This window comes from Mytilus californianus, unplaced genomic scaffold (genome assembly GCF_021869535.1).
Source record: "Mytilus californianus isolate M0D057914Y unplaced genomic scaffold, xbMytCali1.0.p SCAF_3, whole genome shotgun sequence".
NCBI lineage: Eukaryota > Metazoa > Mollusca > Bivalvia > Mytilida > Mytilidae > Mytilus > Mytilus californianus.
In genome coordinates this window covers 111,630,579-111,655,430 of record NW_026262679.1, presented here as the reverse complement: position 1 = coordinate 111,655,430, position 24,852 = coordinate 111,630,579, and the positions used below count along the sequence as shown (strand labels likewise).

Below are 24,852 nucleotides of genomic sequence, written 5' to 3'. Positions count from 1 at the left end.
ATAAGACATAAAGATCCAATTTCAGAATACAAGAATTACTATTGACATAGTTTCTCTATAATTGATAGTTATCCATTTCAGCTGCTTAGGTCTTATTTTAGATTATTTTTGAGTTCTTTCTTGAATTCTGTTTGTATCTGCTTGTATTTGAACAGGAAATAGATAAATCTTAGCATATCACATCTTAAAATAATATTCTAGCATTAGAGCTGTTCCATAAAACCATACATAGGAGCCTGGGAAGTCACTTCAAAATCATAATTATTGCTGGGTGTCTCCTACTTGGTGGTACAGTGGAAATGTAAGTTAAAAGTTCTAATATTACAGTGAAACCAAAAAAACCCAAACAAGTAGAAAAGGTCATCTGAAAGGTGGTTATCTCATTTTCAAGGTGCCATTCCTGAGTACTATAAATGTTTTAATGGAACAGCCCTTATTCCTAAACATACAGTCCTTTTTTTTCATTCCTAAATAACTAAAAGTCCATAAGAAAAGATATGTTGAAATTAACTATGATATTTATTCTCTGCTTCTATTTATAAAATGCTGTCTTTCCAATATAATTTGATTACAAATACTTTTCACTTCTCAAAAATGAAGTGTATAAAGTAAAGTAGCAAAAACAAAGAGTCATGAATCAGTTTTCACAACAGTCAAATTAAAATCTAAAGTTTCACCTTTATAAAATTTTTTGAGGTTATAATCTAAATGATTTCTCAAGCATTTAGCAAGCTTATATCTATCTGACATCTATAAAACACTCTGCATTTGTCCAGACAAAGACTAATCTACTGCCGTGTCATTTGACATGAAATATCAAGTATTTTCAAAATTTAGTTTATGTAAATTGGGAATATATCTTTAAGCTGGGCCTACGGTCATAACTACTTTATAAATTGCTTGGAGTACAAAATTTGTGATCGAAACACCAAATTCAGAATTTGATTGGTTGAATTCTGAGTATTATGACCGCAAAACCTGATTTCTTAATTTTTTTTTAAACAATTTTTTTTTAATTTACCAAACATGACATGTCAAATGAATAAGACTGTACATTAAACATAGATAAGCTATTGTTTACAAACATTTTGATGTTTTTATTAAATCAGATGGGGACAAAAGCTTTACAGGTGAATAACAGTGATACTTATTTCTATTTTCGTAATTGTAAAAGTTATATCTTAAAGCATAATGCAAAATCTAGTGTCTTAGGTATGCTTAAAATTAAATAAGAGTTCAAAAGTCCAAATTTTGATAGTATCACTGTTTATGACTACAAACAAATCTCTTCACACAAAAACATTCCTGCAAGGTGTATTTTTCAAATTCTCTAGCAGGCCTTTTATTTTTTCACCTATAACACAGTTTTAATCAACTTATTGCTTTACTATTTTTATCTAAATCAACTACCTCTTGACATGTGTTCTTGTTGTTATAGTGAATTCCACTGATTTGGTGGATAACAATGATCATGGTTAGAAATAGAGTATTATTTTCATTGAAAATTCTTTTTGTTGTGATTAAAAAGGGCTAAGAGATTGAATTTTGATGAACCTTTTTCTTAGTGCTTCGCTTATTTTTAAAAATGTCCCAGTTTTCTGATATAAATCTGAATTTATAATGTTCATCACTAATACACATTTCTCAATAATGTCATCATAAAAATATGTTTTGAGTGACATACACAAATCGGTTCTGGTCCAAACCTTAAATAATTATTTTGTGAAACCATTTGTTTGTAGTACATCCTAACATCATGCAAAGAATGAAAAATAATACTTAGACTTTCTAGTGCATATGTCCTTACCTCCTGGGGAAAGATACAAAATAAATTATCAGTATACAGTACAAATAGTGTACATGTTGGGTCATGATAAACTTTTTCATTGTAAAATTATACAGTAAAATATAAAATTTGACAATCATTTGCCAAATGCAAAGCAAACAGAAAGTTAAGATTTTTTTTCAGTAATATTTCTACCCTGTATATTTCTATTCTGTAGTATCTTTACAGTAATATCAAATCAGAAAATCTGACATTATTCTTCATAATAAACTTAAAATCAAAGACTGTTATGTTATAGCTGAAAAAACAACAAACGTCATCAGTTATTAAATCAAAAAGCTCTTAACAGTAAACCCTACACTCCCCCAAAACAATTGCTGATATTTTCATCTACTATAAATACTAGTAAATTACATAAAGTTTACATAATTTAGCAGAACCTTTACAGATTTATCATCAAATTTTTCAGTGATTGCAGTTTACCTTGCTGTATATAACTAAATGTGTTGAAGAAATAGCATACATTCCTTATTGGTTGGCTAAAATATTGTGAAGTGGTTTTTCTACTTTCTTTTGAAATATTATGACTTTTTAAAATCACTTTTGCTTTATTCTTTTCTTTGCTGTCTTGACTTTTAATATTATTCAAGAAGATCTTTAAATAACAGAAAACATATATAAATAGACAATGAAGGGGACAAATTTATAACTTCATCTGCAATAATTGACATGTTCGCTGAGAGCCACAGTCATAAGGACCGCACATTTAATATCTCAGTGAATTTAAAATTGCCATGGCAAACTTTGGAAACAACTTTATTAGAATGTCTGTATATGTATCAGACTAGTTAAGTATCTGATGTCCAGCATTATAAATCAATGTTTCCACTACACAGTATTCTGTAGTGTAAAGGACAGATAACAGAAAAAGGATTTGTCTCTGGGAAATAAACCATTAATCAAAAAGCCAAGAGTGATAATTTTTTAATGATATCAGTGAATTAACAAGGAATTAAGATTGTAACAGAATATATGTACTACATATATATGTTTTCGACACTAACTGGAAAAATTTAAGATTGTCACAGCAGGTATTTATATAATGAGAGTTCTCTAAGATAATTGGAAGAATTTAAGATTGTCACAGAAAATATAATCCAAGTTCTAAGATAACAGAATGATTTTAAGATTGTAAGTAGCGTTTTGATGATAATATAATTATCTAAAACAAACCTTTATCCTTTTTTCTCTTTTTACAGTCATAATCTAATCTTCTACCAGATAACTTTTTCCGATGATGCTGAAAAATTGAACATGACAGATTAATTCATTTCACAAATACATATGTATACTATATTAAAAGAGAGGCAGAAGATATCAAAGGGAAATTCAGGTCGAAGACTGACAATGCCATGGCGAAAAACGTTAAAAGAGCAAAAAGATAAACGAGTCTACAAAACACCAAATACTGGGCAACCGTACCCCACCGAAAACTTGGGTGTCAATAAAAAATGTGTTATTATAATGTGTTTATTTCATTTTGCTTATTTGTAAAATAGACCATTAAATCAACTTCTTTGCTGTGCTTTCTATCTAAAGTAGGAGTCACTTTGTCAAACATGGTCTAAAATAACACTTTACTGACACTATTCATCCTCATAATAAAAGAGTTTACATAGTTTGATTTCTTCGATATGTTTAATCAACCATTTGGAGTCAAGTCCTCTCAACAAAGGAAGCCACCCTGTTTAAATTTTTCATACCTCTCACATCTCACACAAGCAAAGAGGAAACTACAACCACACATATGCATTCTTAACCCTTACCATGCGGGGGGCGGTAATATTCCGGCCATACCGTTTTTTGGCTCCAATGGCTCTCCATACTTTTAGAGGTCAACTGTGTGACATTAATTTCAAAGTTGATGCATGTTCCCTCAACCTAAGGCTATCTATTGTCATGTTTCTCAGGTTTAAGGTGAATTTTGAGCTCAAATATGAACTTGGAAAATTCAAATCAGATAAAACTGGTTTTTCTGGAGGGGGTGGGCTTCCCTTTGGTGTCCGAAACATGCAGTTCAGAGGCCTTAAACTTCCAAAAATAGTGTAAACCAACAGGGGTATAACTACTGATTGTGTTTATTATTGAAATACACTTAGTGAATGACTACTTCCGGTTGCAGGTCCAGTTGAAGCCAAAAATTGGGAAAATTGTTAAATTCTGAAATTTTGGTGCAAATGACCTTCTTTCGACTGTTGTACCCAGATCAGTTTCACTCCGACCTAAGCTTTGTTGTGGTTAATGTATTCACTGGAGTCTACTCTACATGCAGACTGCAGTGGGATACATCTATCAGCATCCCTTGGTCTTCCAGGTCAAGAAATAGGACGAAAAATTGTCAAAAATGACGCTTTTTGCACCTGTACATACTTAGGGGCAGATTTTAACTAGAGTTTTTATCATTTTTGTCATATTAAGCATAATCCTGATAATGCCATGAACAAGTAATCACAAAATAACCAGAGTGAAGACCAGTCATAAAGCTTCCAGCCATAAAACTTTACTCCGTACTCCGAGCACAAAATTAATGAGTCTGCCTGGACTTGGTATTCATTGATATACTTCAGATTCAGTTCAGAAACAGCATATAATTACTTTATTTCTGTAATTAGTTTATTCCAGTAGAGTGTCTATATATATATAGATCTGACTTAAAATATTTTATTGATGTATATAACATTATTAATATTCTCTATAATTACATGTGGGTGCTATAAACAGTTTCGTATAAAAAACTAGGGGTTATTCCCAGACTAAAAATAACCATGGAGGGAAATCCCTTTTTATTCATATAATTGGTGAAAAAGTATCATGTTTTTTGTATTTGATTGTATAAATTAGTTAATTAGCTTTCAATTTAAACAGGTTAAATGATTAAAATAATTTTATAAATTAGATTAAATATACATGTTTTGAGGGGAGACAACACTGTAAACATCCTGTTGTTTTGGCAGTGAAAATTGAAAACTTATTTGCAGCTACTGTAGCTCTTTTCGAAGCAGGAAACCGTACCCTGAAACATGATTTTTATTAAAGGCCAGGTAAAAACCTATGAATTTCATACAGTTTTGATTATGGTAAATGTGCCTGTATCATGTTTACATGGGTATGCACATGAGCTGATTTCAGGTTTTTTATGTTCAGATTAGGCAACTTTTTCCCCATTTTCTCTGGATAGAACTTTTTTACTATACTAAAAGTACACTATATTTTTATTTCAATATAAACTAGAGACAATTCTGATTCCAGTGATATCTAGTTTTATACAAGTATCTTTATTAACCATTCCACCACTAAGGGTCACTTAGACATGGTCCCTTAAAATATGACGTCATAGAAAAAAACTGTTGATTGCACCCTTAAAGGGTCAAACATATAATATAGTGAGGTTTTAGCATAGAAATGTGTTAGTGAATGGAGTAAAACAATTCTGAAAAATATCATATGGCATGCATACATTAATTTAAAAGCATCAGTTTGGTATATTTAATGCAAATATTACAGATTTGTACATAGCAACCAGATATAAGAAAACCAGACTGTGTGCAAATTTTGAAGTTTTTTAATCTTTTTGCGACGTCATAATATTTTTATTCATTCTTTCATATATTTGGAACCAAAAGTTGCACATGAAAAGTGTAGATTTTTTCTACTTTGACCTTTACTACTGATCAGTGTAACATACATTTTTATTCATTATATTATATATTTGGTACTTTTTATAGTCAAATAGCTACAAGTGCCATGCCTAAGAAATACACTATTTCAGTATTTTTCTCAACTCAGCTACACCTTAGTTCATATAATACTAGGGACCAAATCTTTTTAAAGTAACTTTATTTATGTTTATTTCATAGTTTTTATTCTATTTATTCAAAAGAAACCCAATTTTATGATTTTTTTTCTTTGTATAACTGATGAAAATGTGATACAGGAAATGTTTGGAATATGCCAGTTTAACTATTTGCCACTGGCCAATATGCCAATACTATGCGACATAAAAAATGAGCTGTAGTTTCACTATCGATGGTCACAATCCTTAAAGTAAGACATCATTTTAATCGATATAATGTACAGATTCAGAAAAGTAGAGAATTTTTTATATATCGCAAACAAAGTTTTGCTTAAAGGGTCAAACATATAATATAGTGAGGTTTTAGCATAGAAATGTGTTAGTGAATGGAGTAAAACAATTCTGAAAAATATCATATGGCATGCATACATTAATTTAAAAGCATCAGTTTGGTATATTTAATGCAAATATTACAGATTTGTACATAGCAACCAGATATAAGAAAACCAGACTGTGTGCAAATTTTGAAGTTTTTTAATCTTTTTGCGACGTCATAATATTTTGATTCATTCTTTCATATATTTGGAACCAAAAGTTGCACATGAAAAGTGTAGATTTTTTCTACTTTGACCTTTACTACTGATCAGTGTAACATACATTTTTATTCATTATATTATATATTTGGTACTTTTTATAGTCAAATAGCTACAAGTGCCATGCCTAAGAAATACACTATTTCAGTATTTTTCTCAACTCAGCTACACCTTAGTTCATATAATACTAGGGACCAAATCTTTTTAAAGTAACTTTATTTATGTTTATTTCATAGTTTTTATTCTATTTATTCAAAAGAAACCCAATTTTATGATTTTTTTTCTTTGTATAACTGATGAAAATGTGATACAGGAAATGTTTGGAATATGCCAGTTTAACTATTTGCCACTGGCCAATATGCCAATACTATGCGACATAAAAAATGAGCTGTAGTTTCACTATCGATGGTCACAATCCTTAAAGTAAGACATCATTTTAATCGATATAATGTACAGATTCAGAAAAGTAGAGAATTTTTTATATATCGCAAACAAAGTTTTGCTTAAAGGGTCAAACATATAATATAGTGAGGTTTTAGCATAGAAATGTGTTAGTGAATGGAGTAAAACAATTCTGAAAAATATCATATGGCATGCATACATTAATTTAAAAGCATCAGTTTGGTATATTTAATGCAAATATTACAGATTTGTACATAGCAACCAGATATAAGAAAACCAGACTGTGTGCAAATTTTGAAGTTTTTTAATCTTTTTGCGACGTCATAATATTTTTATTCATTCTTTCATATATTTGGAACCAAAAGTTGCACATGAAAAGTGTAGATTTTTTCTACTTTGACCTTTACTACTGATCAGTGTAACATACATTTTTATTCATTATATTATATATTTGGTACTTTTTATAGTCAAATAGCTACAAGTGCCATGCCTAAGAAATACACTATTTCAGTATTTTTCTCAACTCAGCTACACCTTAGTTCATATAATACTAGGGACCAAATCTTTTTAAAGTAACTTTATTTATGTTTATTTCATAGTTTTTATTCTATTTATTCAAAAGAAACCCAATTTTATGATTTTTTTTCTTTGTATAACTGATGAAAATGTGATACAGGAAATGTTTGGAATATGCCAGTTTAACTATTTGCCACTGGCCAATATGCCAATACTATGCGACATAAAAAATGAGCTGTAGTTTCACTATCGATGGTCACAATCCTTAAAGTAAGACATCATTTTAATCGATATAATGTACAGATTCAGAAAAGTAGAGAATTTTTTATATATCGCAAACAAAGTTTTGCTTAAAGGGTCAAACATATAATATAGTGAGGTTTTAGCATAGAAATGTGTTAGTGAATGGAGTAAAACAATTCTGAAAAATATCATATGGCATGCATACATTAATTTAAAAGCATCAGTTTGGTATATTTAATGCAAATATTACAGATTTGTACATAGCAACCAGATATAAGAAAACCAGACTGTGTGCAAATTTTGAAGTTTTTTAATCTTTTTGCGACGTCATAATATTTTTATTCATTCTTTCATATATTTGGAACCAAAAGTTGCACATGAAAAGTGTAGATTTTTTCTACTTTGACCTTTACTACTGATCAGTGTAACATACATTTTTATTCATTATATTATATATTTGGTACTTTTTATAGTCAAATAGCTACAAGTGCCATGCCTAAGAAATACACTATTTCAGTATTTTTCTCAACTCAGCTACACCTTAGTTCATATAATACTAGGGACCAAATCTTTTTAAAGTAACTTTATTTATGTTTATTTCATAGTTTTTATTCTATTTATTCAAAAGAAACCCAATTTTATGATTTTTTTTCTTTGTATAACTGATGAAAATGTGATACAGGAAATGTTTGGAATATGCCAGTTTAACTATTTGCCACTGGCCAATATGCCAATACTATGCGACATAAAAAATGAGCTGTAGTTTCACTATCGATGGTCACAATCCTTAAAGTAAGACATCATTTTAATCGATATAATGTACAGATTCAGAAAAGTAGAGAATTTTTTATATATCGCAAACAAAGTTTTGCTTAAAGGGTCAAACATATAATATAGTGAGGTTTTAGCATAGAAATGTGTTAGTGAATGGAGTAAAACAATTCTGAAAAATATCATATGGCATGCATACATTAATTTAAAAGCATCAGTTTGGTATATTTAATGCAAATATTACAGATTTGTACATAGCAACCAGATATAAGAAAACCAGACTGTGTGCAAATTTTGAAGTTTTTTAATCTTTTTGCGACGTCATAATATTTTTATTCATTCTTTCATATATTTGGAACCAAAAGTTGCACATGAAAAGTGTAGATTTTTTCTACTTTGACCTTTACTACTGATCAGTGTAACATACATTTTTATTCATTATATTATATATTTGGTACTTTTTATAGTCAAATAGCTACAAGTGCCATGCCTAAGAAATACACTATTTCAGTATTTTTCTCAACTCAGCTACACCTTAGTTCATATAATACTAGGGACCAAATCTTTTTAAAGTAACTTTATTTATGTTTATTTCATAGTTTTTATTCTATTTATTCAAAAGAAACCCAATTTTATGATTTTTTTTCTTTGTATAACTGATGAAAATGTGATACAGGAAATGTTTGGAATATGCCAGTTTAACTATTTGCCACTGGCCAATATGCCAATACTATGCGACATAAAAAATGAGCTGTAGTTTCACTATCGATGGTCACAATCCTTAAAGTAAGACATCATTTTAATCGATATAATGTACAGATTCAGAAAAGTAGAGAATTTTTTATATATCGCAAACAAAGTTTTGCTTAAGGGTGCTATAAACAGTTTCGTATAAAAAACTAGGGGTTATTCCCAGACTAAAAATAACCATGGAGGGAAATCCCTTTTTATTCATATAATTGGTGAAAAAGTATCATGTTTTTTGTATTTGATTGTATAAATTAGTTAATTAGCTTTCAATTTAAACAGGTTAAATGATTAAAATAATTTTATAAATTAGATTAAATATACATGTTTTGAGGGGAGACAACACTGTAAACATCCTGTTGTTTTGGCAGTGAAAATTGAAAACTTATTTGCAGCCACTGTAGCTCTTTTCGAAGCAGGAAACCGTACCCTGAAACATGATTTTTATTAAAGGCCAGGTAAAAACCTATGAATTTCATACAGTTTTGATTATGGTAAATGTGCCTGTATCATGTTTACATGGGTATGCACATGAGCTGATTTCAGGTTTTTTATGTTCAGATTAGGCAACTTTTTCCCCATTTTCTCTGGATAGAACTTTTTTACTATACTAAAAGTACACTATATTTTTATTTCAATATAAACTAGAGACAATTCTGATTCCAGTGATATCTAGTTTTATACAAGTATCTTTATTAACCATTCCACCACTAAGGGTCACTTAGACATGGTCCCTTAAAATATGACGTCATAGAAAATAAAATGCTCCGCTGGGGCGCAGCTTGATACGACCGCAGAGGTCGAACCCTGAACAGTTGGGGCAAGTATGGACACAACATTCAAGCTTGATACAGCACTGAATTTGGATTGTAATTAAATATTTGACACAGCATAGGTTTCTGACACAGAATGAAAGTGGTCTAAGAACTTAAAAATTTTCAATTTACCTATTCATACATGTGATGGACTGTGAAACTCAGATCAGGAGATTGGGAAATTTTGGTCAGGAGATTAGGACTCAGATCAGGAGGTTTTTAATCGACATTAATTTTGTTGTAAATGTAACCGTGTGCTGTAAAAATGGTCTTTTAAAGTGTGTTTTCTTCAACTTTCCAACCAATTTATTATGTTTATAGTACCCTTGTACTTATAAAGTTTCTCCATCTTTATATTCTACATGTTCAATCTAACATTGTTTTTTTCCAGTATGTTCTTTAAATTTTTTACTTCATATTCTATAAAACAATCATTGCAACCAGAACTTTTGTTTAGCTGTCTGCAAATAGTTTTTATTTTTTATTTTTTTCTCTTGCAAATAGTTTTTATTTGCAAACTCAGAAATTCATTCTATCTGTAAAGTTAGGGTCATAGTTATTATATAAATTTCAATTTAAGCCTTAAAAGGAAGTATAGAATCCTCAAATAATTTTCAAATTATTATTTTTTTATTTGTCCTAAGACATTTAAAATCATTTAATAACCATCCTTTTATGATTATTTGTTCAATTTATATTTTATTTATATTCTTTTAAAAATTTTCATTATTAAAAGGAAAGTAACTTAAAACAGGATAAATCAAGGGAAGTAACCCAATAAATACACAGTTTTTGTTACACAACGGCAGTTAGCCTGAGGTAAAAATCGTTGCTTACCAGTATGTTTGACACCCAAGCTGACAAGTGAAGCCATATAATTATGCATGTTAATTGATTTACAGGTAAAATATAACTTCAGGTAATGTCAGTTACACCAGATGCCTGAGATGTTATGTTGGGCAGAAATTTTTCATTCATGAAAAATTTCATACACGGGATTTTTTCAACGGGAGGGGGGAGGAGACCCCTGAAAACGGGATTATTGTACTCCCGTCGGGAGGTTCACATGTATGCCTATTCAAACCATATCATTATTATTTGCTTTTATATATAAATCAGAAATAACCAATTTAAAATGGAAAATGTTAAAGAAAAAAAAGGAAAAAAAAAATCCCCCCCCCCCAATTTTTTGAACCCCCTTATGATTCATCACCCCCAAACTCAATCCCAGCTTTCCCTTTGTGGTATGGTACCTTGCAGTACAATTTCAGAGAGATTCATACACTTGAACACAAGTTATTGTCTGGAAACTAGAAAAATGCTTGTTTTTTGGCCCCTTTTTGGCCCCAAATTCCTAAACGTTTAGGGCAATTAACCCCAAACTCAATTCCAGCTTTCCCTTTGTGATATGGAACCTTGCAGTACAATTTCATAAAGATCCATACACTTACAAACAAGTTATTGTCCTGAAACTAGAAAAATGCATGTTTTTTTTGCCCTTTTATGGCCCCTGATTACTAAAATTTTGAGGGAAAACCCCCAAAATCAATCCCAGCCTTCCCTTTGTGATATGGAACCTTGTAGTACAATTTCATAAAGATCCATACACTTACAAACAAGTTATTGTCATGAAACTAGAAAAATGCTTGTTTTTTGCCCCTTTTTGGCCCCTATTTCCTAATATTTGGAGGAAATTACCCCAAAAATCAATCCCAGTATTCCCTTTGTGATATGGAACCTTGTAGTACAATTTCATAAAGATCCATACACTTACAAACAAGTTATTGTCATGAAACTAGAAAAATGCTTGTTTTTTGCCCCTTTTTGGCCCCTAATTCCTAAAATTTGGAGACAATTACCCCCAAAATCAATCCCAGCATTCCCTTTGTGATATGGAACCTTGTGGTACAATGTCAGAGAGATCCATACACTTACACACAAGTTATGTCTGGAAGTTACAAAAATGCTTATTTTTGGCCCCTTTTGGCCCCTAATTCCTTTTGTAAATTTTGAGTTGTTAATTGTTAAATGATTGTAGTTCAGATTTCAGAAAAAGGGCCTGAGGGGATATGGGGTAGTTGTATATTTTGCAGAAAACAAATATGTAAAGATATGTAAAGTGCTTCTGTATCTGTTCTTCATTTTTTTTTATGTGCTAAAGAAGTGAAACCTTACAGGAAAATTGAAGCAAACCAATGGCATCAGCAAAGTTGTACGCTCTACATATGTCTACGAAGGAATATATTAAGTAATCAACAAATTGCATATAAAACCGGTGACGTCCTTCTATCAATTAAATCATTTGTTGCCAGATGAAAGATTTTTAAACAACACCAAAACAACTCAAAACAAACAAACAATCACAAAACATCATAAAGACATTTGTAGAGAAAAGACTGAAATGAATACATTACATAAAGTGCTTACATTGACTTCTTTTATATCTTTCGTCTGTAGATGAGTGAGTGGTTCTAAAAAGTTCTGTTTAACATTATCTTCTAAGGAATATTTATAATCAGCTAACTGTTTAAAACTTTCTCCAGCTTCAATTAAACATTCTCCTGAAAATACAAAACAAAATTCTGCTTTACACTGTATTCCTTGATATATCTAAATGCCTTTACAAAGTCAGGAATATGACATTTGTTTTCCATTCGTTTTGTTGGTAGATATAGTCAGTCGTTTGATATTGTCAGCTTTTACAGACTCCCCCCTTTTTGAATTTACCTAGGTGTTTGGTATTTTTGTTAATACTTTTTTATCTGTGCTCATCAAAATATAAAAACAAACAGTGGTTTTAATGAATCCTCTTTGATATTGTCCTGTAAGAAATATTTCTAATCAGTTAACGTTATTTGTTTCATATATCATATCTTTTCCTTCAACTCAACAATTTCCTGAAAATATAATCCACATATGTATATACAAAAATCTACTTTTAGTCTTTCTGAGAGAAGATTAAATGATTGATTAATGACTGTTTAACATCCAGTGGCAAATATCACATGCAAATGCAGAACCATAACATGTAAATGAGATATGGGAATACCCTGATTTGTACAAGAATGACTTGCTGATGTACTAGAGATATGGGAATACCCTGCTTTGTACAAGAATGACTTGCTGATGTACTAGAGATATGAGAATACCCTGCTTTGTACAAGAATGACTTGCTGATGTACTAGAGATATGGGAATACCCTGATTTGTACAAGAATGACTTGCTGATGTACTAGAGATATGGGAATACCCTGCTTTGTACAAGAATGACTTGCTGATGTACTAGAGATATGGGAATACCCTGCTTTGTACAAGAATGATTTGCTGATGTACTAGAGATATGGGAATACCCTGCTTTGTACAAGAACGACTTGCTGATGTACTAGAGATATGGGAATACCCTGCTTTGTACAAGAACGACTTGCTGATGTACTAGAGATATGGGAATACCCTGCTTTGTACAAGAACGACTTGTTGATGTACTAGAGATATGGGAATACCCTGCTTTGTACAAGAATGACTTGCTGATGTACTAGAGATATGGGAATACCCTGCTTTGTACAAGAATGACTTGCTGATGTACTAGAGATATGGGAATACCCTGCTTTGTACAAGAATGACTTGTTGATGTACTAGAGATATGGGAATACCCTGCTTTGTACAAGAATGACTTGCTGATGTACTAGAGATATGAGAATACCCTGCTTTGTACAAGAATGACTTGCTGATGTACTAGAGATATGAGAATACCCTGCTTTGTACAAGAATGACTTGCTGGTGTACTAGAGATATGGGAATAACCTGCTTTGTACAAGAATGACTTGTTGATGTACTAGAGATATGAGAATACCCTGATTTGTACAAGAATGACTTGTTGATGTACTAGAGATATGAGAATACCCTGATTTGTACAAGAATGAGATGTTGATGTACTAGAGATATAAGAATACCCTGATTTGTACAACAATGACTTGTTGATGTACTAGAGATATGGGAATACCCTGATTTGTACAACAATGACTTGCTGATGTACTAGAGATATGGGAATACCCTGCTTTGTACAAGAATGACTTGCTGATGTACTAGAGATATGGGAATACCCTGCTTTGTACAAGAATGACTTGCTGATGTACTAGAGATATGAGAATACCCTGATTTGTACAAGAATGACTTGCTGATGTACTAGAGATATGAGAATACCCTGATTTGTACAAGAATGACTTGCTGATGTACTAGAGATATGAGAATACCCTGATTTGTACAAGAATGACTTGCTGATGTACTAGAGATATGGGAATACCCTGATTTGTACAAGAATGACTTGCTGATGTACTAGAGAACACAAGTTTTCAGCCCACAAATAGACATTCCATTCCACTTGGAAACATTATTCTGACTCTTGAGTCAAACAGTCTTTGTTCTTTCTCCTTAATGCTGTGAACTTGGCAGAGAAAATTATCAATTTTTGTCTTTTGTTTGACCAAGCTGGTGTTAGAAAACCATAACATCGCACACTTGAGGTGATCACCCTTTAGTACCAAAGGATCACCAAAAACTTTTTTTTACAACCATAGGAAACCAGAAGAGTAGGAACCAGAGTTGCCTGACAAGACTTATTTTTTTATATACTAGCAATCCTAAAAGCATTGATCATGGAGTCTAACCAAGAAGGAATAAATCAGCAATAATAAACTATCTTTAAACCCTGCCTTCATGTGTTTGTCAATAATTAGTAACATAAACATATACAGTGTTATCTGAGTTAGTGAGACATCACAACTGAAAAGTAACGATCAAAGTTTTTCAAAACAAATCGAAAATAAGAATATCAAATTTAAAGTTCGTTCTGGTGAAAAGTTAAAAGCAAAATAGGGGAGGGGGGTTATCAGGGATGATAAGAAGCCTCATTCCAATAGGCTTAGGCAGTTGGTTGTTTAGAGTTTATTTATTTTCTTACAGTCAAAAGTAACTCATAATTCAAAAAATTATGTTTAATTTAGTCTAATAATTCTGTGTCCTTCCACAATTGTTTTTGCCATCCAGTTCTTCCTCATTAAATGTGTATATAAAAACTATTCTGTAATTTTTTGTAACTTCTTGAAATCATGTTCAATACAACACAGATTTACATCTAAAATGATGTGTGTTCATCTTATTTACTTCACATTTTCAAATATATAATCCCACATTAGTTTAATATTTAACTTCAAAGCGATAAATCTTGTACATTGTACAACATTAGCCAATATTTTAGATTTACTAGACATTAATAACTGTATTTCCTCGAACACCTATTGAAATGAATACCCATTAATGATCTATTTCAATTAGTTACACCTCCGAGACCAACTTAATGTAATAATGGCACATGGTTCCTGGTAACAGGAAAAAGCCGTTAGGAATTCTATCACACTTATTGTTTCCAAACAAAATCAACTAACAAGTGTCTAGAAAGTTTACAGAAAGTTTACAGACAAAATCAATGTATGAGCTATAATATAGGAATAAGTGAAAACATGTGGGCTAAACATATTTGCATCCTTATACAAACAAAAATAAAAGAGCCATTACAGCATGTTATTTATCCTAAATGTACCAATTCTATGAGAACATGAGACCAAACCATTTAATGTCAGAATTGAAATCAGGATTTTCTGGCCATATAATTGAATGTCAGAGTCAGAAACAGGCTACTGTATGTCAAAGTTAAAGGATGTTCTGGCCAGGCCGTTGAGAGCCAGTCAGATTTACAGAATTTCTGGCCAGGATGTTGAATATCAGTCAGATCTAAAGGATTTTCAGGCCACGTTGTTGAAATTCATTCAGATGTGGGATTTTCTGGACAGGCCGTTGAGAGCCAGTCAGATTTACAGAATTTATGGCCAGGCCATTGAATGTCAGTTAGATCTAAAGGATTTTCTGGCCACACTGTTGAAAATTAGTCAGATATGAAATTTTCTGGCCAGGCCGTTGAGAGCCAGTCAGATTTACAGAATTTTCTATTGATGAAGTAGAGCACTATAGAATATTACCTCTGTTATTATTTTTCAAAGGTGAGAAGCAAAATAAGTCTTCCCACTCTACCAGTATGCTTAATTGATCACAGAGAAGCAAAATAAGTCTTGCCACTCTACCAGTTGATCACAGAGGGAAAAAAAATCATGATACCATATCAGATGCATCAGAAGTTATAACATTACAGGTCATAATGACAAACATATTTAACAATGTAGTGAACAACTTTACTGAAATAACATCAACAGTCTAGCTAAAACCAAAAGTTTGACTATTTTCATACAACAAAATAGACTTAACAAAGTGATATAGAGCTTGGTATAGATACATCTGTCAATTGTTTAAGAGTTAGACTGTATGTCTCCCTCTTTTGGTGATTTGTGTTTTTGTCTATTGACTTATACACCACATCTCCTTTGATTCATCTCAACAAAAAGAGCCACTTCTGTTAAGTTAACTTAAATTAATAAGGGCGTTGAGACCTTAGTAATAATTCCTGTTGATTTATCTGTTTTTTGTAGGTACCTACAGACACAAATATTCTGGATTTTAACAAAGTCTTCACTACTACCCTCAAAATCTATGGAAAATGGTCATAAAGGTTTATGTAAACTTAACTGCAATATGATCTAAAAATTTCTTCTACAATTTTTCTAATCAGTATGTGTATATCTGTTACAGGTTACGATTGATCAGTTCTTAAAACTACTTGAATGATAAAACTATATTTACTTCACACTACAAATGTTAAATAGACCTTACAACCTCAACTATTTAAAGATTATACAACAATTGTCTGATAACCCATAGCCTGTGGATAGATAATCTATAAACTGTATAGTCACTTTATGTCAAGATATTTATGGAATTAGCTGACTTCGTAGTAATAAAAAGATAATTGCACTAATAAGGGTGTAAGAAAATTCCATAAACATTGTATATATATACATATATATATTCAGAAATATGACTATCAGTTTTCACATTTGATTAGAAAACCCTATGCTTTGGATTGTTATCTCATTGGCAGACATATCAAAATCTCCTTATTTTCATAAAACCACTCATGCCGATAAAGAATTTTAAAGTGCATTTCTTATTTGAGTTGTTTAACATTTGTAATTTTGGGGCTTTTTATACCTTACTATGTGGTATGGGTTTTGCTCATTATTAAAGACTTTACGGTGACCTATAGTTGTTAACTTCTATGTCATTTGGTCTTGGGTGGAGAGCAGTCTCATTGGCAATCATACTACATCTTCTTATTTTTATATATATCGTAAAACGGGATTGTTGATTATTGAAAGAATAGCTCAAGGTAACATGAAATGTGTTTTACAGGACAAGTTCACATTAAAATGATCCATCTACCATGGCCAAATATAGTCCATCTAACTTATAGCAGTTGAGTAACCATTGATAAAATCATTGGGCTAAAAATTTGTCTTTCATTGAATCATGAAAATGAGGTCACAGATCAGTACATACACAATTGACAACAATTATACATATTACATAAAATAACTGAGAAAATAAGTCAACCTTAAAGAAAAACAGAGAAATCAACACACATAGCCACATTAATGTTTCATGGGATTATAAGGATTAAATTATAAATACATAAGTAATAACAATCCTGTAAACATGGGATTTATTTTTAGAAGGAATGACTTTACCGACAGGCTCAATATCTTCTTATAAAGTTATCCAGCTTAAGTCATTTCATCAGTCTTATATCATTAGATTCGTAGGTGACAATATTGAGTAATTATCTGAATAAATATTTAAAAGAAACTTATTTACAGATATTGATGTCAACTTTTATAAGGTCTTGTTTACCTCTAAAGAGATTTAAAATGGTCAATAAAACTAACATATATTGTTCCATACATATGACAGAAAATGAAAATATCCTTTACTGTCATAACTTCAAAAAGGAAATTAATCATGCTTTTTAAGATATTATAAAAGTTATTATTCCACTGTTTAAACATATTGATAGTTTAATCAATATTTGATTGGTTGAGATTATCCCACGTGTCATTGAACAAATCTTCATATTCCATTCTGAGGATCATATTCCCCTCTGAAATGTCGGGATTACTTCGTGCGACGTTACGCGCGGTTAATGTACATAACGTTTTGAACTTCTTATTCTTCTTAAAATAGCGATAGCAAAAATCATTATCATGTTCAAATTTATTTCAGACGATAAAACAAAAAGACTTATAATTAAATTTTGATCCTTACTGTTTATCAATTGGTATGTCGTGTTTAGTTTGACTTACAAAAACAAGCGGATAAGAAAAAAAATGTAATCAAAATAATACTTAATGTATTGATAGTAAACAAAGCATAGGCAGTGGAATAAAAGATTCATTTCCCTTTGCCTCGGAAGATATGAAGATTTGCTCACCCTCGAAAAATCATATTTCCCTCGGGCAGAGCCCTCGTGAAATATGAATATTCTTGGGTGAACAAATCTTCATATCTCCCTTCGGCACGGGAAATAAATGTTTAATATTTCATATGCAGAGATATATGACCAACACTTGTCATAAAGGAAGACTTCCTCTCTGTTAAGTTGATAAATAAAAAGACCCTCTCAGGAATTTGAGATAATAGATAAAGAATGATCGAGTGATAGCTGAGTACAAATGTAGTGATGAAAATAAATATATAAGGAGATTTGTTTGCAATGCAAGGCTGTGTATATCACATTTTTTTCAATTTGTGATATTTAAAATTACTAAGGAGGAAAATGACTGTTCTCCATTACTTATTTTTTAGATTTTATATTAAAGTTAGATTTTCTAAAATTATTTTGAAGCAAAAGTTAATATTTAACAACTTCAGCAATCGTAGATATTTGACATGTTCAATGGTCTATAAAGGACACAAAGAAGTTGCCTAACCCTTGTTTATTATTAATTCTTTACCAACTCATCAATCACTCAGATTAAATCAAGCATAACATTTTTTTATTTCAGTGATGTCTTCACTCTTCAAAGTATGTATCTAAAATCATCTGTAGTAATTTATCAATAAAATACTACAATGTATCATGAAACCCACAAAACCATCAATCTGAAATGAAACATGCATTTTACAAATGACCTTTCATACATTAGAATCTATACCTTTAGGCATTGTTGAATGTTAATACATTAGAATCTATACTTTAGGCACTGTTGAATGTTAATACATTAGAATCTATACTTTAGGCACTGTTGAATGTTAATACATTAGAATCTATACTTTAGGCACTGTTGAATGTTAATACATTAGAATCTATACTTTAGGCACTGTTGAATGTTAATACATTAGAATCTATACTTTAGGCACTGTTGAATGTTAATACATTAGAATCTATACTTTAGGCACTGTTGAATGTTAATACATTAGAATCTATACTTTAGGCACTGTTGAATGTTAATACATTAGAATCTATACTTTAGGCACTGTTGAATGTTAATACACTTTAATCTATACTTTAGGCACTGTTGAATGTTAATACATTAGAATCTATACTTTAGGCACTGTTGAATGTTAATACATTAGAATCTATACTTTAGGCACTGTTGAATGTTAATACATTAGAATCTATACTTTAGGCACTGTTGAATGTTAATACATTAGAATCTATACTTTAGGCACTGTTGAATGTTAATACATTAGAATCTATACTTTAGGCACTGTTGTATGTTAATACATTAGAATCTATACTTTAGGCACTGTCGAATGTTAATACATTAGAATCTATACTTTAGGCACTGTCGAATGTTAATACATTAGAATCTATACTTTAGGCACTGTTGAATGTTAATACATTAGAATCTATACTTTAGGCACTGTTGAATGTTAATACATTAGAATCTATACTTTAGGCACTGTTGAATGTTAATACATTAGAATCTATACTTTAGGCACTGTTGAATGTTAATACATTAGAATCTATACTTTAGGCACTGTTGAATGTTAATACACTTTAATCTATACTTTAGGCACTGTTGAATGTTAATACACTTTAATCTATACTTTAGGCACTGTTGAATGTTAATACATTAGAATCTATACTTTAGGCACTGTTGAATGTTAATACATTAGAATCTATACTTTAGGCACTGTTGAATGTTAATACATTAGAATCTATACTTTAGGCACTGTTGAATGTTAATACATTAGAATCTATACTTTAGGCACTGTTGAATGTTAATACATTAGAATCTATACTTTAGGCACTGTTGAATGTTAATACACTTTAATCTATACTTTAGGCACTGTTGAATGTTAATACACTTTAATCTATACTTTAGGCACTGTTGAATGTTAATATATTAGAATCTATACTTTAGGCACTGTTGAATGTTAATACATTAGAATCTATACTTTAGGCACTGTTGAATGTTAATACATTAGAATCTATACTTTAGGCACTGTTGAATGTTAATACATTAGAATCTATACTTTAGGCACTGTTGAATGTTAATACATTAGAATCTATACTTTAGGCACTGTTGAATGTTAATACATTAGAATCTATACTTTAGGCACGGTTGAATGTTAATACATTAGAATCTATACTTTAGGCACGGTTGAATGTTAATACATTAGAATCTATACTTTAGGCACGGTTGAATGTTAATACATTAGAATCTATACTTTAGGCACGGTTGAATGTTAATACATTAGAATCTATACTTTAGGCACGGTTGAATGTTAATACATTAGAATCTATACTTTAGGCACGGTTGAATGTTAATACATTAGAATCTATACTTTAGGCACGGTTGAATGTTAATACATTAGAATCTATACTTTAGGCACGGTTGAATGTTAATACATTAGAATCTATACTTTAGGCACGGTTGAATGTTAATACATTAGAATCTATACTTTAGGCACGGTTGAATGTTAATACATTAGAATCTATACTTTAGGCACGGTTGAATGTTCATACATTAGAATCTATACTTTAGGCACGGTTGAATGTTCATACATTAGAATCTATACTTTAGGCACGGTTGAATGTTCATACATTAGAATCTATACTTTAGGCACGGTTGAATGTTCATACATTAGAATCTATACTTTAGGCACGGTTGAATGTTCATACATTAGAATCTATACTTTAGGCACGGTTGAATGTTCATACATTAGAATCTATACTTTAGGCACTGTTGAATGTTCATACATTAGAATCTATACTTTAGGCACTGTTGAATGTTCATACATTAGAATCTATACTTTAGGCACTGTTGAATGTTCATACATTAGAATCTATACTTTAGGCACTGTTGAATGTTAATACATTAGAATCTATACTTTAGGCACTGTTGAATGTTAATACATTAGAATCTATACTTTAGGCACTGTGTTGAATGTTAATACATTAGAATCTATACTTTAGGCACTGTTGAATGTTAATACATTAGAATCTATACTTTAGGCACTGTGTTGAATGTTAATACATTAGAATCTATACTTTAGGCACTGTTGAATGTTAATACATTAGAATCTATACTTTAGGCACTGTTGAATGTTAATACATTAGAATCTATACTTTAGGCACTGTTGAATGTTAATACATTAGAATCTATACTTTAGGCACTGTTGAATGTTAATACATTAGAATCTATACTTTAGGCACTGTGTTGAATGTTAATACATTAGAATCTATACTTTAGGCACTGTTGAATGTTAATACATTAGAATCTATACTTTAGGCACTGTTGAATGTTAATACATTAGAATCTATACTTTAGGCACTGTGTTGAATGTTAATACATTAGAATCTATACTTTAGGCACTGTTGAATGTTAATACATTAGAATCTATACTTTAGGCACTGTTGAATGTTAATACACTTCATACTTTATATGACCAAATTTAGGTTAAAATATTTCAAATTTTAGGTGTTGGTTGGACATTTTATACATCAATTGAATGAGGGTAAGAATGCCCTTTACCGTCAAGCATCAAACGTTATTTTAACAAATATTTTACAGGCATTTGTCTTGTAGGTTGCCCAATTACTACCCTCATGAATAGGCTCCTGAGACAACTATAATTCATGATATTCCTCTAAAAAACAAAGTCAAAACAAAATTAAGTATCTAACAAAAGATATTGATTCTGTGTATTTTTTTCAGATACCAGCACCATGATGAAAAGAGTCAATCTGTTTTTGAAAAAACTTTTCTTTTGTTGTTTATATAATTAGACAAAAGAATAACATACAATCAAAATCCACAAAATAAATCTCCGTATACATTACAACCTTTACAAGAGTAATTGTGTATTTGCATGTCAGCATGAATACAATGAACCAATTAAAGCAATCACTACTTGTTATAACTTGTCAAAAACACTGTCTTTCCACTTGTCATTTTCATAAATAATAGGTCCCTTAGTAATTAGGATGATTAAATTGTTCACAGATAAAAAGACTGCCAAATGCATACATTATCGATTATTGGAAAAGAGTAGTCCCTTTACATAGATGTTCACTCTATATCCTGTCAATACCAATTTACCAATAAGAATATGAGCTTGGTGATTCTATACTACTGGCACATAGGAATAATAACTGCCATATATACATACAACAGTTACACATGATTTTGTCCTTTGTTATATAAAATCATATACTGGTAATAGAAAAAAGTTGCTTTTTTATGAAATCATTACCACTGAAATTTTAGAAAACCTTGATTTATTTTGTACAAAACACCTTATTTATAATAATAAGTAAAAGTGAATATCTTTGGTGAAGACATATTTGGTACAAATCACCTATGGGGAAGACATTTTTGGTACAAGGCACAATTAAAGAGGACAAATTTAGAGGTATCCATTTTTCTTACAAAAAATAACTTTTTTCTTTCTTTGATTATTTTATTTAGATTGTTAAAAAATAATTTCCTTACAGACTTTTTCCTGTCAAACATTTTTATGACGTAAAATTACTACCATAAAGTAAACAACAACAGGTTAGTAAGATCAAAAACCAATTAATATTCAATTCTCATAATCTGTTGCTAAGATTTAAATCTTTTCCATTGTTTGGTATTGTGTTAAATAATACATGGAAGTGTAATTATGAACCCCTTATATAGAAGTTCAGAATATAGAACAAAATATGTAAGTCATGACAAAACATATCCTGATTCATTATTTGCATAAAATATTTCTATAAATAAAATAGTAATTACATGTTCATGTTTTATTTCCTTAAAAATATCACTCATATCTTAAGAAAATAAATGTGTATAAAATCCAATATTTTTATCTATCTTGTTTGAAGGAGAAAACTAGATATCATTGAGATGGGAGCCATCTCTGTGGACCCTGCTGTGAATAATGTGTGGTAAAAAATTTGTATCTTTATCATTGGACATGGGGTTGTCAAATGAAACCAAAGTTTTTGACCTTGACCTTTGACCTAGGAAGTTGTTAATAAATTATGACACACCCTCTGGTGTTGGTTTATATACATATCAAGTATAAACTTTGAAATCATAACGGTTCTCAAGATATAGAGCGGACACGATCTTTACCATAGGACATGGGGTTGTCAACTAAAACCAAAGTTTTTGACCTTGACCTTTGACCTAGGAAGTTGTACATACATTATGACACACCCTCTGGTGTTGGTTAATATACATATCAAGTATAAACTTTGAAATCATAACGGTTCTCAAGAAATAGAGCGGACACGATCTTTACCATAGGACATGGGGTTGTCAACTAAAACCAAAGTTTTTGACCTTGACCTTTGACCTAGGAAGTTGTACATACATTATGACACATCCTCTGGTGTTGGTTAATATACATGTCAAGTATAAACTTTGAAATCGTAACGGTTCTCTAGATATAGAGCGGACACGTTTTGTTACGGACGGACAGACAGACAGACGGATCACTATAGGGCGGCCGCCATTTGGCGAGGCCCTAATAAATACACATAGAAGCTGAACTAAAAGATTTTTTTTAATTTCCTGGTCAAGGAAGAACTCCACAATTAGGAATCATATTTTTATAATTGACCCACAAAATGTTTAATCATCTTCTATTCCTGGTGTTCTAATACATATGCATGTATGTCATCAGTATCTTCCAAAGGTTTGATTTCAACAGTTAATATGGTGATTTTTTTTTCCTTTCCTGTGTATCAATGGTAACATTCTGCATTTATTTACCATAAAATATTGCAAAAAGCGGCAACTTCCCCCAAAATTTGGTTCAGACTGGAATTTCAATCCCTTTGAATGATACCTTTTCTGAAACTAATGACATTAATATAATTATAATCTATCAAATGATCAAGTAAAAATTGGGTGGCTTTTGCCTCATTTTTTTATAAAATCGAATCACAAAGTTTGTGGGACAAAACAGGGGAAAAAACATTACAATAATTTCTGGACTATTATGTGTTATGAATATGAAAAAAAAAGACTGTCATACAGAAAACAGCCCATAATACATACATAATGCAATCTTGATGTTCATATAAACCCACTTTGAAGGCTATATTAATCTTCAGCTACTCAACAATGAATTTTATTACACAATAGCTTTCCTATTTGGAAAAATCCACTGGGGCCAAAATGTGAAACTGCACACCTTACTGTGGAGTACTACATATGCACATTTTCATAGCAGTGGTATTCTTGGTTGAGGATAAAGGAGTACTAGAATCTAACTAACAAACACTCAAATATTCATATACAATAAGGGCCATGAAAATTGACAGGTCTTTTTTTCAACCTCATTTATAAAATTGAACTTAAATATATCATAAAGAACTTAATTCAAGTACATACTACATTTACATACTATTTTGTACCTTTAATTTGATATACATGTACATGTATTTCCATTACATATAGACAGAATCAACCTTACAAAATTGTTTGTAAAGATCCCCGGGGTCCCATCCTATTCATGTTTTAGACATATCAGCAATTGTTATTAAAAAAACAAGATGGCACACCCTGAAATGTCTCGCCTGTTTTCCTTATCATCAAATTTAGGTTGAAAGTCTGTAACATGAAGGTTTTTACTACAAGTATCATAAAAACTTAACATTATAAATGTTCTATGATAAAGA

The 24,852-nt window shown here is 30.8% G+C and overlaps 1 protein-coding gene across 2 annotated transcripts in view; it reads right to left on the bottom strand.

Moving 5' to 3' along the window:
* LOC127735833 (endophilin-A3-like) overlaps positions 1–24,852 on the bottom strand; it is a 59,057-nt gene that overhangs the window by 11,826 nt on the left and 22,379 nt on the right. For both annotated transcript variants that reach the window (XM_052246221.1, XM_052246222.1), the window contains exons 5-6: positions 12,154–12,287; positions 3,020–3,086 (exon numbers count right to left, since the gene is read on the bottom strand). In XM_052246221.1, the coding sequence (XP_052102181.1) occupies positions 3,020–3,086; positions 12,154–12,287 (201 nt within the window). The remainder of the gene's footprint in view (positions 1–3,019; positions 3,087–12,153; positions 12,288–24,852) is intronic.